Raw genomic sequence first — 16,697 nt, 5'->3', positions numbered from 1 at the left:
AACATGCACGTGTCTCTGTATACCCCACTGTAACAAATGTCACTGATATTAGCAAGTGGAATGCCTTTGGGGTACCACTAGCATGCCTGTTAAACATATACGCACGAAAAAATAAAGAATTAAAAAAAAAATAAAAAAAGGGGAAAAGAAGCAGAGAAAAGGGGAAGGAGAGCAAAGAAAAGGGAAGGATAGCAGAGAAAAGGGGAAGGAGAGCAAAGAAAATGGGAAGGAGAGCAGAAGGAGAGCAAAAAAAAGGAAGGATAGCAAAGAAAAGAGGAAGGAGAGCAAAGAAAAGGGAAGAGTAGCAGATAAAATGGGAAGGAAAGCAAAGAAAATGGGAAGGAGAGCAAAGAAAAGGGAAGGATAGCAGAGAAAAGGGGAAGGAGAGCAAAGAAAAGGGAAGAATAGCAGAGAAAAGGGGAAGGAGAGCAGAAGGAGAGCAAAAAAAAAAGGAAGGATAGCAAAGAAAAGAGGAAGGAGAGCAAAGAAAAGGGAAGAGTAGCAGATAAAATGGGAAGGAGAGCAAAGAAAATGGGAAGGAGAGCAAAAAAAAAAAAAAAGAGGAAGGAGAGCAGAGAAAAAGGGAAAGAGAGCAGTACCCCCAATTTTTCCACAGTAAAATGGTGGTATAGTATAGTATAAATACATATTGTTTTTGTGATTAATCACTATACTTTATGTTCAAAACAAAGAAAATACATCCTGCATATCACATATTTACATTACGATTCATATCAGTAGCAAAATTACAGTTATGAAGTAGCAACGAAAATAATTTTATGGTTGGGGGTCACCACAACATGAGGAACTACATTAAAGGGTCGCGGCATTAGGAAGGTTGAGAACAACTGTACTAAACTAAAAACACAAGTGCTCCTTAAATTCACTTACTAACAATTAACTTTAGATTGGAACTGTCCCATCATTTTTAATAAATTATGATAATTATTAAATTATTAAAATATGATAATTAATAAACTTACTCAACTCTCAATGCCCCTCATTTGAAGAAAACACCACAGATCTGTTGCATCTTCAGTGTTCAAAATAAAGTTGCACCACATTCAGGGATCAGTGATATATTTTAATGAATCAGTTGGATCTGGCTTGGTTTAATAAAATGTATCCCTGAATACTGAGTGCAGAGTAGCTTTATTTTAAATTGTATGCTGGGTCTCTGGGTCAGGAACCCATACCTTCAGCACTAGAACATGGTGTGTGTAAATGTGTATGAAACATATGAAGAAGAATCAATGTAAATGACATGCACATCACTCTGTACCTGCAACGTATGCTTCTACATGTATCTTGTACATCTGGCTAAATCTTCTAAGCTCTACTGTAAATGGCCACACCAACTTGTAGTCTTAGCTGAAGGTAAAGGTAATTGCACAGGTCTGTTCGTTCTTCACCTGCATATTGGTTTTACTGCAACGTTCAGCTAATACTTTATGTTAAAACGTAATACTTTATGTATGCAACATTTCAAATATATGCAGATAAACAAATGGTCCAGGATAGTTTCAGTTTTGAAGTTATATCTTGTATTTTTATTGTGTTAACACAACAGACAACACTTCAATTCCTGCATGCGCATGGCTTGTAATAGACCCTTGCATGTATAAAAATGTTGCCATTACGATAGAGTAAAGAGATAACATATAACTTTAAACATCAAAGTTTGCTGGACCATTTTGTTTGTCTGTACACATTGCTTAATGTTCTGTCTGTGGACATTACCAGTTTGGTCATTTGCATCCTACACAGAAACTGATATTTTCTTCATTTACGTTTTTGATATACCTAACCAAACTTGTGAGGTTTGTTAGTATGTTGAGTAGTGTGTATTTTCCATAACTATTTGATTGTTTTCACTGATAACAAGCAAGTAGTCTAGCATCTCCTCTTTAAAAAAAAAAAAACATTTTCTCATTGCAGAGTGGAGTAGAAGAGCCCCCCCCACACACACAGAGCAATGGGTGTTGAATTCATACAGTGGCTATCACAAAAATCAGACCACTGAAACCGACAGGAATCAGCCACAAACTTCTGCTCAGAGCTGGTGAAATATTCTTACTATTATTCTACATTGAAACACTTACCATAGGAACCAGTTATATATACTTTTATTTCAGGGACTAGACTAACTAATTAGCAAAATGTAGACCAGAACAACAAAGTTGGGGAAAATGTAATTTAATTTAGCAAAGTTGGTATTTTTTTCCAACTGTTTTGCAGTGTTAGATAGACAGTATGTTCTATGTAAAGAACAGAACATTTTTACTGTGGTATGTTTTCATTTCACTTTAAGTTCCTGACTATTCATAGTTCAGTGAATAACCCTGATCCTGGCAGCGGAACATATTGTACATTAGATAAATTCATATAAAATGTGAAAATAATGGACTAGCTGGAGCTTCAGTTTATTTAGTGCATTCACCTCTTTCGTGCCCTAAAAGCAACAGATCATCAACTGCATCCGTTTTCTTCTTTTTTTGGTTGTTTTTTTCTTGATGGTAAATATGAAGTTGAAGATTATTAAAGAAAGTGGTGCCACTGCAGGCCTCCCAACTGCTTTAATTGCAGCAAGATAGCTTTGATTTTGTGGTCATTTTCCGCTGTCCTGGGTTTGTTCCCTGGTGTCCCCCTTTTGTGGGCACCAGGGTACTGTTCTCCAGAAAGCACGGCATGAGCACATTATCAGACCCGCTCGTGCTACGCTAAGGGCACTATGTACAGAAGTTATGTATCACAGCTCTGCACATGTTCTGCCATTATATGGGCTCGCCAGTGGTATTGGCAGTTATGATGGGGGTGCATTTACGCCAGGCTGGCATGCCTATTTTTTTGGAAGACCATGCCCCCTTTTCGTGTGAGTACTGCACTTTGAGTGTTACCAGTGGGTCACATTGCTGCCCCACCTCTTTTTGGCCCGCTGACAAACGTCCCACTTTGTGGGACCCTAATGTTGCCTGGTATGCCACTGTTGTAAAGGCTATCCCCTATGCTATTTTTTGCAATTCCATATTGCAAGTGAATACATCTCAAAGGCTTTTTGAATTGCTAAACTTGATAATATTATAAAGTAAATATTCTATTAGAGATTGCAGATGCTAACGTTGGTTATTTTTTTGTAGTTTGCCATGGTTGTTTTTGCATATTACTGGATTATTAAATTAATTTCATAATGGTTGCCTGTTCCTTTGTATTGGAAAAAAATGTTCACTTAATATTCTTAGGTCTCAGGACTATGATGACAGTGTGGACAAATTACAGGTCAGTGCCCATTTCTCTTCTACTTGAACAAATATTCTTTGCATAATATTCAATGTTCAATTGATCATGAAAGCTAAAAAAAAAAACAATAAAAAATATGTACTGTGTTTTCATTAAAAATATATATATATGTCTGCTGTCTATGGTTGAAAATACCATAGCATAAGTTCTAGGAGGTTGTTGTAGAAATAATTGAACATTTTTTTGAGAATTTAGTCATATCTGATTCCTTATTGATCAATTAGTGATCAGAGCCAAATTAGTGTTCTGTGTCAAGTCGCTAGCTGTGGAGTTAAATGCAAAGGCTCTAAATGTATAAATATATGCAAGGGTTTTAGCTTCCTACTTATTGCATTAGGCACTTATATAGAAAAGCTCAGCATGTGTCCCTCCATTGTGAGATATCTCAGTAAACTGGCAGTCCCTTTTTTACTGGGATGTCAAAGATAGATTGTGGATAGCAGCCTCTATAATACTCCCCTATTCAAAGGTTTGCAGAGGATTATGGGAATTGTGGTCCAAAAACATTGTCAGAGCTCCCATACAAGTTTGCAGAATCAGCTCTCAGCATGGTCAGTTTAGTCTTTTATCATACCAAGGTCAATAAATTTAGCCCCTCTTAAATGTTTAAGGAAGGATAACATCTGTTTCCCAAAACAAACAGAGCTGGTGTTCTCAGCCAATGAGCTAGCAGTGCACTGCATGGCTTTGCTCATGAGATCTAATAAAAGCTCCTAGCAGGAGCTTCCAGCTCTCACGTTCTCCTAGCAGGAGGAAGGGAGCGGTGCCTGGCATACTCCAGCTAAGACGTAAATCTGTTACTAAATGGTTTGACTACTTTTGGGCAGTGGGGACACGGCATTCCTCGCACCATAATCACTACAGCTGGCTGTAGTTGTTATACTGCCTGAAATGTGTTCCTTACAGGCTTTGTTTTAAGTACTAAGGTTTTAGAACACCAAAACAGGTTTAATGAAATCTATTTTATCATTGTGATTTGTCAAGTAATCATTATTTATTTTCAGATTGTTTACCTTTTTTTTTAACATGTATAGACTTCTTTCTCACTTAACGTTTTTTTGCACTATTTGCCGCTACAGTCATTTAGTCTAGCGGAACCCAGTCTGTTGTCTCAGTATCGTGATTCTGGCATGTCATCCAGCAGTTATGAGTTAAGTCAGTACATGCATGATCCCTGTGACAGAAGTGACTCGTGGCATCACGTGCTGGGAGGTAAATGAGAAATTGTGTTAGGTGGGAAATTGAAGAATTTAAGAATTCTGGTAATATCCTCTTTGATTATTTAGGCATCAAGTCAGCCTGTGCTGCAAAGCAATTATTTAAATTTTGATTTTCTTCATTCTGTTTTCAAAATAAATTAAAAAAATATAAGGTCAAAAACAAATAAAACATCTTCCTGATTAGCCTCAATTCAATGTCCGTACAAAGCACAGCATAAAAGAGATCAGTGTGACTTGTCCCGCTGACATGACTCTGCCCCACTGCCAGCACTGTCTCATACCCCCGAACTGTCATGGATCTGGTGGGGCAGTCCTTTTTTTGGGCTTATGTCTCACAATCCCAGGTTGGTTCTCTTGTGTCCCCAGGTACATGAGTGGACACACTTACCTTGTGATGAGGGTACTAGGAGCATACAGAGCATGTGTCAGCAATAGCACCAACCAGAACTCTTCTCTGGGTAGCCCACCTACCTCCTTGAGTGGGATCACACATTTTAGGTGCCCGCATTGGTGCAAGTGGAGTCACTGGCATGTCTCCTTAGGCCCATCCACCCCCTGTCAGGATTTTATACCTTCCAGAGTTGGCAGATATGCTGTCTGTATACACAACATTTTAATTTAAAGTTGTCCTAAGGGAAATAGGCAGATAATAATAGGAAAGTATATTTCTGTGAGTCATGTCAGCAGCTCAACTCACACCGATTTTCACCAGCTGAGCTGCGTATATACACTTCCAGAAAAAGTAATTTACAGACTTCATAGTGTCACACAAAAAGAAAGGGGTTTAATAACAAAGAAATAACAACATTCTGGCCACTAGGCTAATTTCCAGCGATTGCCTAGATCCCTTATTTCCAGTGAGGAGTCATCTTAACACTACAGCATACCATTAATGCACAAAGCAAAGTCTCTACTGATATTGATTAGGTTGTTGTGGGAGAATGTGACTGGCCTGAACAAAACCCTAAACCTGGCTTTATTGAGCCTTTTGAAATGATGTGGAACATCGCTTGTGAGCCAGAGCTAATCACCCAACATCATACCCCAACTTCATTCACCATCCTGTGGGTAAATGGAAGTAAACGCTGTAGAAATGGCTCTCATCTAGTGGAAATTCTTCCCAATACATTAAATGCAGCTATAGCAGCAAAGGGGGTGCCAACTCCATATTAAAACACCTTGTTTTGAAAAAGCAAGTGTCCACATATTTTAGGTCAAGGCATTCATGTTTAGTACACATAGAAAAAAAAATGCACACATAATTATTTTTTGCAATTTCCATTCCATTACCAAAAGCCATTTTCATGAAAAGAAAAGGGGGGAGTAATTCAGAGACAGCTTATTTTAAATTGAAATAATATTTGGGAGATGTAGACTTTTTTTCCCTAATGAAAGTTCATCACTTAAGTGTCATTCTTGTACAGCTGAGCTATTTTCAGACATTTACAAAAACAAATGAGCCATTCTTATTTAGCAGTGGTGAAATGTGACAGTAAAAGCCAAATTAATCTGGGCACCCTGCAACAAAGCAAAACAATTTATGTTACAGTGCATTAGCCAAAGTAATGTTAGTTAAATATTCATTGTGAAATTTTAATAAATCGTGACTCAGGTCATACTGACACAGGTTAAACGAATATCAAGCTCAGCAGTGTTTCATTACCTTGAAATTGTAAAGTAAATTACTAGAGTAAGATCGGGCATAACTTTAGACATGCAAAGAATCATGGGAATTGTAGTTACAAAGCAGGTGGAGATATAGCTCTCCCCTAAACCTCCTTACCCCTCCACCCCACTGTAGACACAATAATATCCTTATCCACAAAGCCACAATAAAATATAATCAGAGAGAATGTGAAGTTATTGTAGTAGACATCACTATTATATTTGATGCCTTTCAAATACATTTTAATTAATTTAATATTTACATGTTAACATCTGACAAGTGACGTAGCGGTGAGAGTTTAAACAAATGAGTCACCTCTCTGTTTTTGTTGATCAAGTATCAGTGCTATTGAAACTCTGTTGGCCGGTGTAGAATGTAGGTGGCCCTTGACATTTTCCCTCAATAGGGAAATGGGTGAGATTCCAAATGCAAATACATTTATCACTAGAATGCATTTTCACACTGTTCCATACAGTTTAGATTATTTTTATTTTATTAATATAATATAAACCCTAGTTTTAGACCCTTCTAGACCCTTTGATACTTACCTTTTGGATTTGTCTACAGATCGAGGTTTTAATATGCAGCCCCTGTGATTATTGCAGTTTTGAATTGAAGTCTACTAGACATATTTTACATTTTTACATTGACACAATTTATTATTTTCTTTTGTTAGTTGTTTTACAGAGTACCTGTAGGAGGGGTTACAATGTTGAAAGCTTAGCTTGAATCACAATAGTTACATTTGTATTCAATATACTCTATCCTAGTCACTTATATACTGCTCTCGTAAGTCATTAATAGTGATTCATGCTATAGCTCTCCAGTTTAGTTTTCAGACTGTCGTATGTATGTATATAATTTTATTCTCATTTTCCTTTGGTTGGTGGGTGTGCATTTTAATGGATTCTAATAAAATATTTTTTGTGCCCTGTTCAGAATATCTTACTATTTATAATAACATAACTAGGTACCTACCCGCAATTATAATTATTGAGACTTCAGAATACTTTTCACTTTGTATGCCAGGAGGGACTTTTTTTTTTTTTATATATATTAACGCTCTGTTGGTGAGAATTGTCAGTTGACCAAACTAGACATTAAAGGTCAAAAACATGGTTTTAACACTGTCTAATATATAATCATTTCTATTTTTTATTTTAGAAGAATCTTCAGTTTGCACTCCCCAACCCACAGCTCCGATGAAGTTTTCACTCCCCCATGTCTCTGTGTGCTTTGGGGCCATGGGCCAGTTGGTCAGAGTATGTCCCAACTTTCCAGATGAGGGGCAACCTGCACTTGTTGAAATACATAGCATAGAGGTAATGAAGGACTGTCATTCTGTACACTCCTGTAATGCAAAATTAAAATAATAGACTGTAAATGACCACCCCTACACTTCTCCCACACTCTACCACAAAAATAATGTCTGTGTTCTGGCAGTCAGAGAAGGGAGAGGGGAGTGCTCCAGACATTATTTGCTGGTTGCAGCTTTAATCTGCAATATCTTTTGTACTGTACAGATGCTTCATGTAACATACAAAGATTATTTTACATTCTGTTGGAATTTTCTGTTCTAACACCCATAAATATGGTATTTGACTATTTTGGGGGCATATTTTTTCACACCTGTTCTGTGTGTGACAAAATAAGGTTTTACAATTGAATTGTCATGTTTTAACTAACCAACCCAGTATTTATATTAAGGATAAACAAATAATCAATTTATTTTGCACTTTATATGTGTGTTGGAGCAACCCACATAGGTGATTGTAGCACCATTTTTTTTTTATTCTTTTACCAATTCTTTAATTTATATTGTTATTAAATAAACTAAAGAGTTGGTAAGTTTAGGTGTCACACCAGGAAACATATTTTAGTTTTATCCTTTGCTAATGTGCTATGTTTCAAATAAATGATATGTTAATTTTGTACAAAGGAGAATTAATTTTGAATATATATATATATATATATATATTTATATATATATATATATATATATATATATATATAGACAGCCCGATGGTTTGGCAAGGAAGGTTCCTGTATGAGTCAAAAAAAAGTGTTTTGATATTCTTAAAATAAATTCCTCTGCAAAGCACCCAGTGAGCCTGGCTGCTCATGTGCTAATTTTGTAGCTGGCTTAAGGTTTCTCAGAATGCCAGGTTGGAGCCCTCTCCATAAGCCCTGGAATCGGTTTCTGTGAGTGGTGTGTGTTAAATGAGTGTGTGAGAGTATGTGTAGTAGCTGAGTGTTGTAATACATACATTACTTGTTCTCTTAAACTTCCACTCTGTAGACTTACTCTCCCTGCTATATATAGTTGTACTATCCTTAGAGGCTGCATGGACCCTTTAATAGCTTAAAATAATATTAAAATATATTTTAGCGATTGATATTTGTTTCATTTTGACTGGTTAGTCCCCATATTGCTATACATTTTAACCTTGATTGGTGGTCTGCTAAATTCAAGAGTATGTGCTTAGAGCTTTAAGTCTCCTTGGGAAAAGCACAATATATAACTAGCAAATTACAATAATATGTGTTATTAATCTATAACTCTATGCCAAATTAGTTTGGGGGCATATAATTGTTTTAATGCATCTCATTAAAGGCCAGTCAAGGACATAGGGGAAGATGCAGCTTTTGTGGATGTTCCAACACCAAATGAACTTTGGCCTCTGGAGAAATTATCCAAGGCATTATGTTACAGGAAAAGTATAAACTAAAATCCAATGCATACAATAATGAAACTGGACCTTTACTGGACTACAATATGTGAATAAAATAAATAATTCACAGACATAAACATATTTGGAGTATGTATCATATCAGTACACTAGAGCGAACTTAATTTCTGCTCGTGAAAAAATTATCAACATTGAGAAGAAAACAATTGTTCAATTGTACAAATTCTGCATTGTACACCGTTTTAATAATAAGCTTACCTACGGCATTATGAACTGATTTAATAAGCTTTACAAATGGTTCAATACTCTTAGAAAAAACATCTTTCCATATGTTTTATCTACACAAGTCACCATTAAAGTCTATGATAATTTTGGTAGATAAGTAATTTGTAAAATTTCCCTCACAATATTGAATAATTTGTAAACGTATTAAATTGAGGCCTACATTATACTAAAATATTCTAAATTAAAAACAAAATAAAAAATGTATATAGAGAGGACAATAAAATATATTTGAAATATGTCAAAACAAAAACAAACTTTACTGCTTTATAAAAAAATATGAAAACTTGGATTTAATCTATTTCCAAATTCTGTATTGTAAGCACTAGTACCGGTAATAACATAATACATATTATGTAATTGTTATAATAACACGTATAAACATTTGACGGACTTAGTTTAAAATGATGTCAAATTCTGTTGAATCGTTTTCTGTGTGGTAATCCTACCAACAGTACAATTAGGAAGTAAACAAAATAGGCTTTCTCTACAATGATAGCATTGATTCTGAGGTAATAGCACCGAGATAAACAGTTTGCACATGTTTGTTGTAGGTGCTTCTTCATACCACTGTGGAACATGAGGAAATGAGAAGATTCCCTGGACCTGTACAAAGGTAGGATGGTCTAGCAAGGTGGATTGGAGGGTCATAAAAGGCAACAATTGCACTTTATGCTGCTATGATTTGAAAATCATCTTCCAGGTGTATTTACTAAAGTGAGAACTCAAAGTGAATTTCAAACTTGCTGCCAGTTTGACGATTAATACCCCAGACATGAGCGTAGGAACTTTAAAAGTCTGAGGGAGGAGCAACATTTTATTGAGAAAATCTGATACCTCTCTTACTAAGGGTACATATCAAACCATACAGTTTTATAAAATTAAAACGGGACACTAACACAAGGGGTGGTTATTAATAGTATACTGAGATGCAGTTAAGTGTTGCAGTATTGTTTGCGTTTCTACCAGATTATGTTATTAAGATATTTTATGGAGAAGGATGTAGGTATTTTAATATTTAATCATTTTTTTGAGGCAAAGCATTTCTATAGCAATATTGTAAGCATGTTTTGAAGGACAAAACAGACTGTTAGAGACTAACTTATAAAACATAAATGAAACAAAGCCTTCCTTACAACATTGTATGCAGATACCTATTCTCATTTTCAAATAATTTTGTATGCCCTCATCAAGGGACTTGTTATAGACTTGCCAGGTTTGGAAACATTTCTTTGATATGTCATACTTATGTGGCATTGATCCTATCCAGTCAATTGGTAAAATATAAAATTGTTGGACTTTCAACAGAGGCATGCTTGTTGCCTTGCATTCCATCCATTTATGTGAAATCAGTTTTCTATTAATACTTAGTAAATATTGGAAGTAGCAGGTAATTTATTAACATCAAAATACATTTAAAATATTTTAGCCGCAATAAGCTCAACAGACAATTTAGATTTATTATTATTATTATTGCCATTTATATAGCGCCAACAGATTCCGTAGCGCTTTACAATATTATGAGAGGGGGGATTTAACTATAAATAGGACAATTACAAGAAAACTTACAGGAACAAAAGGTTGAAGAGGACCCTGCTCAAACAAGCTTACAGTCTATAGGAGGTGGGGTATAAAACACATTTGGACAGGAAATAGCAACCAAATAAGGTGGGAGTGAAGCAGAGCAGGAGGATAGAGTAGAGTGCTTCCCTTTAGGAGAGAGCAAGAGACAGGTATGTAAGGTAGAGGTTACTCTGGGAGGCCATAAGCTTTCCTAAAGAGATGGGTTTTATCGCAATTCTTAACTGATTGAAGACAAGGGGAGAGTCTGATGGGGTAGGCAGGCTATTCCATAGGAAGGGAGCCGCCCGCGAGAAGTCCAGTAGCCCAAGATCGTGCCAGCAACTGTAACCTAGCACTAGATTTAGAATATATATTCTTAATTGCTAAGGAATAGCCTAGAATTTACTAGGATTGAAGTGTGAATGGTAAGAAAGGTAGTGGTATGTATGAATGTGTGCTGAAGGGACACCGTGAGGGGAGGATGGGGTGGGTAGGGGGCCGGTGGGTAATAGAATCTTATTAGCAGCTTTAGACCTTGATTACTATTAAGGTGCTATTAATAAATTCCCAGGGTCTAAATTCCTTTCAGAAAAAGGGATTTCTATATGATACAATTACAAAAGAGAAAGTAGATAGAAGATAGGAGACTCATTGGAGGGAAGGGGATACACAAAAATGGAGATGCAATAAATATTCCATTATCTTTACCTCTGCCTTTAATAAAAAGAAGAGAAAAAAGAGGTGAGATGCGATATTAATTTCTGACAAAATTAAATTTGAACTAATATTAGAAAAAAAGATACAGAAGGCAGGTATTTTATTATTGTTTGCAAAATTAAATATATATATACTTTGGATAATATTTACGCCCCAAACACATATACTCAGTGTTTTTTCGAGAAAATATTAGCAATTGTAAATAAAATTCAGAAAGGGAAACTATTAATAGCAGGGGATATGAATGTAGTGGCTGATGTAAAATGGAATAAAACAAACCAGAAGCCCTCTACTGGATACCTGTGAGAAGGGATAAGAAATGGTAGATCTTGCCAAAAAATGTGATTTCTCCTTTTTTTTTCGAAAGTCCATAAAGCTTATCCGAGAATAGATTACTTTACCACTGATTCAAATAATTTACGATATTTAAAAAAATCTAAAATAGATCTGATCACTTGGTCAGATCATGCTGCGATAACTGTGGAAATAGGGGAAGAGCAAGATTCAGTGATAAATGAACGAGTTCTTAAATCAGAGAGAAACTGCAGATACCTGAATGAAAAGACCAAGGAGTTTATTTTATTGAATGATAACAGCAAAGTAACAATAGGAACTCTGTGGTGTGCTTTAAAGAGTTACCGTATATACTCGAGTATAAGATGAGTTTTTCGGCACATTTCGTCTTATACTCGAGTCAATGTCTGTATTATGGCAACTTACATTGCCATAATACAGACCAGGACTGCCAGGCTCATTACAAGCCCGGCGGTCCTGTTGGCGGCTGGCAGCGAGCTGTAACTTACCTTTCCTGCAGCTCCTGTCAGCTCCCTTCTCCTCCGTGCCGGTCAGCTCCCCTGTCAGCTCCACTGTAAGTCTTGCGAGAGCCGCTGCGTCTGAGCGTTGCCACGGGTTACCGTGGCAACGTTCCGCGTGGCACTCAGACTGCGAGTGTCCCCATTAAATATTGCATATGCAGTGATGAAGATTTCCATACTATGGTTTTGACAGGAAAAAAAACCCAGTCCAAATTTACAATGAAGACTCCACTTAAAATGCACACTGAAAGCAGTAGTGAGGGTTTATTTAAGACTAACGTTCATCCTTTGTTTTTCTCAGGGAAGATTTGCATAAGATGGACATCATTAATTTTTGCCAAGAAAATGTGAGCCAGTGCCGCCAGTCACAGAGACCAGAAAGTAGTGACGATGCTCTGCTCTGGCAGATACTGTTACAGATGTGTCGGCAGAACGGGGTAAGTATCACCAAAAAATAACTTTCTTAGAAATGCAGAAATGTAAAATGGAAATAGAATGCTTCTTTAAACTTGTAGGTATAGTTTGTATGAGAACATCCTAAATAAATGTTGTGTCCTTAATTAATATTCTCCTTGCCAATTTTATGCGTATGATTGTCAGCCAAGATACTTACATTGTTATTATTTATCTTGGTTGCTTGCATTATATAGTGTTGATTAGCTTGGAGGAACTAAACAGGCTCTAGGCTGCTATTTAATATTCAGTAAAGCTGTGTTCCATTTGGTATAAATTATAGCATCTGCCCTCTGATATTATTATTTTTTTCTAAAGTTCAGAATGTTTTAGAATTTGAACTAGCAAAATCCCAGGAGTTTTATAGATGATATTGCCAAAAACAACCTATTCCTTTTTTTAAATGTGAATTAAATAAGTGTAAAAATGTCTAAATTAAAAAAAAAAAAAAAAACATAGATATGGCTATAATACTGGGCCTTCCCAAGTTTCAAAACACACAACTGGTGGTTAGTCAGTGCAAGTACATTGACATCATGGTGCAAATGCTAAATTATCACACAGGGAAATAAATAAAATGCCCAGACTATAAACCGGTTTGCATTTTAATGTGCATGTTATGTAATGATTGCTAATTTTTATGTAGCACACATTTTTTCACATTTCTGCTGAAAGACAGGCTTAGCTGCACAAAGGTGAAATCTTACACTGTGAAAACTTAAAAGGGATACTCCACACACATAAAGAACTTTAGCTTGCTGCATGAGGAGTGTGTCATTTTTTTTTCATTTTACAAAAATTGCAGATTTCAATAGATATTGGCACTTTTATAAATTAAGCTTGTTACACCCTCCTTGACTGTCAATCAGACAACTGGTTCTGTTACTTCCTGGTTGTTTAACTCAACATGCAGGCAATTGCTCAGCACACCTGCCTTGCAAACATTTCTCATTGAGCAGGGACTGGACAGCCAGATAAACTCTGGGAGGGGTTATAAGGGGAGGACTTGCAAAGGCTTCAGACAAGAAATAAGCTATTTTTAGATCTACCCCAATAAAAAAAAAAGTATAATTAAATCAATCAAAACAAATATGGGGCATGGATGTGGACTCTAAAAAGAACATAGACAAAACATAGTTTAATAACATTTTAACAAATAATAAAATGCACTCACAAGATGTAGACTTATTGTGCGCTCAAAGGGTACCTCCCATGATTTAATTGTGGGGCTATGGATTCCTCTCCGCTGTCTGCAGGATAGCAGGAAATCAGACTCCGGATGGTAGTATAAAATAGCGGCTTTTATCAGAAATCAAATAAAATTGGTAAAACAGCAGTAGTGTGATTCAAAACCATAAAATCTAAGTAAATTACAGATGGTTATACAAATATAGGATAGAAGGCTGTTATCTTTGTATAACCATCTGTAATTTACTTTGATTTTATGCTCTCTGAGGAAGTTCCAAGTGTGGGACGAAATGCGTAAGACCACAACTACTGCTGTTTTACCAATTTTATTTGATTTTTTATAATAAAAAAAACTATTTTATACTACCATCCGGAGTCCTGATTTCCTGCTATGCTGCAGACAGCGGAGAGGGATCCATAGCCCCCCAATTACATCGGGAGAGGCACCTTTTGAGCGCATAATACGTCTACATCTTGTGAGTGCATTTTTGAACAGTGCACATTCTTTGTTAAAATTGTATTACACTATGTTTTGTCTATGTTATTTTTAGATTCTATAGTCGTATCCCTTATGTGTTTAGCTTGTATTCTGGTCTAAAGATCACTACCTGGGAAGTGATCCTTGGGAGTCTGTCCATTTGATTTACCTGATAAGTATATTGCATACTTATTTCACACTATTCACATGTGATTGTGATGATAGTATTTTATTGTTTTCTATAATTGAATCGATGCATGTTTTATACTATCTACTAAACAGTTACATTTTTTTTTTTTTAATTGGACAGTGGAGTATCCCCTTAATGAATGGGTAACTGACTAACTGTGGAACATGTGAACTGAAATTAAAAGTCATGTTATGTAACAAAGGTGGAATACCCGCTTTGTTATCTAATATTATATACATCAGATTTCTTGGAAACAATTCTGTGTTATTGACTTCTGCGTTATCTCTGAAGTTTACCTTATTATTCAAACTCCAAGCATCTCCTGTTGTTTTTTTTGTTTTTTTTCTAAACATTGAAGAAAAAAAAAGAATAAAATTCTTCGTTTTTTTTGTGTTTAAATATCAAGAGCACATTAAGTAGAACACAAACCAACTTACAATATCTCTTTATACAATCAGTATTTATTTTAGAGAGGACCTTCAAGCTATCTCTGAATATTTATTAGGCTTAGTGCTCAGGAGCATTTTTATACACCCGTAAATTATTATTAGCAATTATATAGCACCAGCTATTCCGCAGCGCTTTACAATTATGACAACAACTAAATTACATACGGAATATAACAGAGATTAGAGGTGAAGAAGACCCCTCTTAAACGAGCTTACAATCTATGAGGAAAGAGTAAAAAACACACCAGTAAGAATAGCATGTCAGATGGGAGGAGAGATTGATGGGTAAGATGCCTGTGTCAAAATAAGCTAGTAAGGGTTGTGTATTGAAGAACCGAACACTTGAAGGAGAGAGATTGAGATGGGCTGCGGAAGTGAGGGAAAATGAGGAGGGCAATTGTTATGAGTGAATCGTCATCTAGGAAAATAATAGGCCATGCTATAGAGCAGTGCTCCTCAACCCTCTCCTTAAGGCACACCTAACAGTCCAGGATTTAGGGATTACCTGGGTGTGTCTAAGGTGTTAAAAAAATTAAAAAAAATAAAAACACCTTAGTCTCTAAGGTGTTTTTTTTTCCACCTTAACTAAACACCTTAGACACACTTGGGTAATCCCTAAATCCTGGACTGTTAGGTGTGCCTCGAGGAGAGGGTTTAGGAGCACTGCTATAGAAGTGTGTTTTCAGTTACTTCTTAAAGGTTTGATGCCTAGGAGAGAGTTTGATGGTACGGAGTAGGAATGGGGTAGCCCTTGAAAAAGCCTGCAGGTGATAGATAGCAGTGCAAGAACAACAAGATGACAGAAGAATTTTGCTTGCAGAGCGAAAAGAACAGGAGTGGTGTATATCTTGAGTAAATAGGAAATGTAGTGAGGAGTAGAATTTTTGAAGGCTTTGTAGGTTAGTGTTAGCTGTTTGACTTGGATCCTGAAGGGCACAGATAGCAAATGGATGAGGTGTGGATGTAGCAGTCCATCATAAAAATTAGTCTGCTGGCAGCCCTGATCTCAGACTGAAGAGTGGCAATGTGGGTATTTGGAATGCCAATGTAGTAGTATGGAATTACAATAGTCAAGTTGGGATGTGATGAGTTCATGAACAAGTGCTTTAGTTTTATAAGTGAGAAAAGGGTGATTGCATGAAATATTTTAAGATGAAAGCTACAGGATATGTAGACAGACTGGATGTGAGGAGAAAAGAGTTAAAATGTAACTCCAAGGAAGTGAGCTTCAGGGGTTGGGGGTAATAGGTGTCTACAATGAGGTACAGTGAGATGAAATCTCTGAATATAAACACCCCATAAAGCATAAGTGTCAAATTGTGCCACCCATATGCAGGACCCGTGCAAGGATTTATACCCTCACCCCTTATTATACATCTACCTTCAGTCTGTTTCTCTCATAGGCTTTCTTTATCTTACCTTCTCCATTAGTCATTTCTATGCTAACTAACTGTATGCAAGGATTTTAACGTGTGTTTTGAAGGTTGTCTGTGGGGCGCTGCTGTTTGTTGTGAATGGGGAGGCTGTGCGTCTTGTACATGAATGCTCTGTGTGGAGGTGTGGCTGTGTGCTTTCTGTGGGAGGCTATGTGTGGCTAGGGTGGCTGTGTTTGTAGTTTCCATCCTCGCTGTGGACCTACTCCCTGGTGTCTGATGGGGACTGTGATGCTGCTTCCTAGCGGTCCAGTGG

The 16,697-nt window shown here is 36.4% G+C and overlaps 1 protein-coding gene across 1 annotated transcript in view; it reads left to right on the top strand.

Annotated features, from left to right (window-relative positions):
* The window catches only part of SEC16B (SEC16 homolog B, endoplasmic reticulum export factor), a 120,406-nt gene that overhangs the window by 19,101 nt on the left and 84,608 nt on the right, over window positions 1-16,697 (top strand). The window contains exons 4-9 of the mRNA XM_063428250.1: window positions 1,939-2,062; window positions 3,240-3,276; window positions 4,377-4,509; window positions 7,348-7,505; window positions 9,710-9,771; window positions 12,552-12,687. Of these exons, the coding sequence (XP_063284320.1) occupies window positions 1,939-2,062; window positions 3,240-3,276; window positions 4,377-4,509; window positions 7,348-7,505; window positions 9,710-9,771; window positions 12,552-12,687 (650 nt within the window). The remainder of the gene's footprint in view (window positions 1-1,938; window positions 2,063-3,239; window positions 3,277-4,376; window positions 4,510-7,347; window positions 7,506-9,709; window positions 9,772-12,551; window positions 12,688-16,697) is intronic.

This window comes from Pelobates fuscus, chromosome 7, assembly GCF_036172605.1.
Source record: "Pelobates fuscus isolate aPelFus1 chromosome 7, aPelFus1.pri, whole genome shotgun sequence".
Lineage (NCBI taxonomy): Eukaryota > Metazoa > Chordata > Amphibia > Anura > Pelobatidae > Pelobates > Pelobates fuscus.
This window is presented reverse-complemented; position numbering and strand designations above follow the sequence as displayed.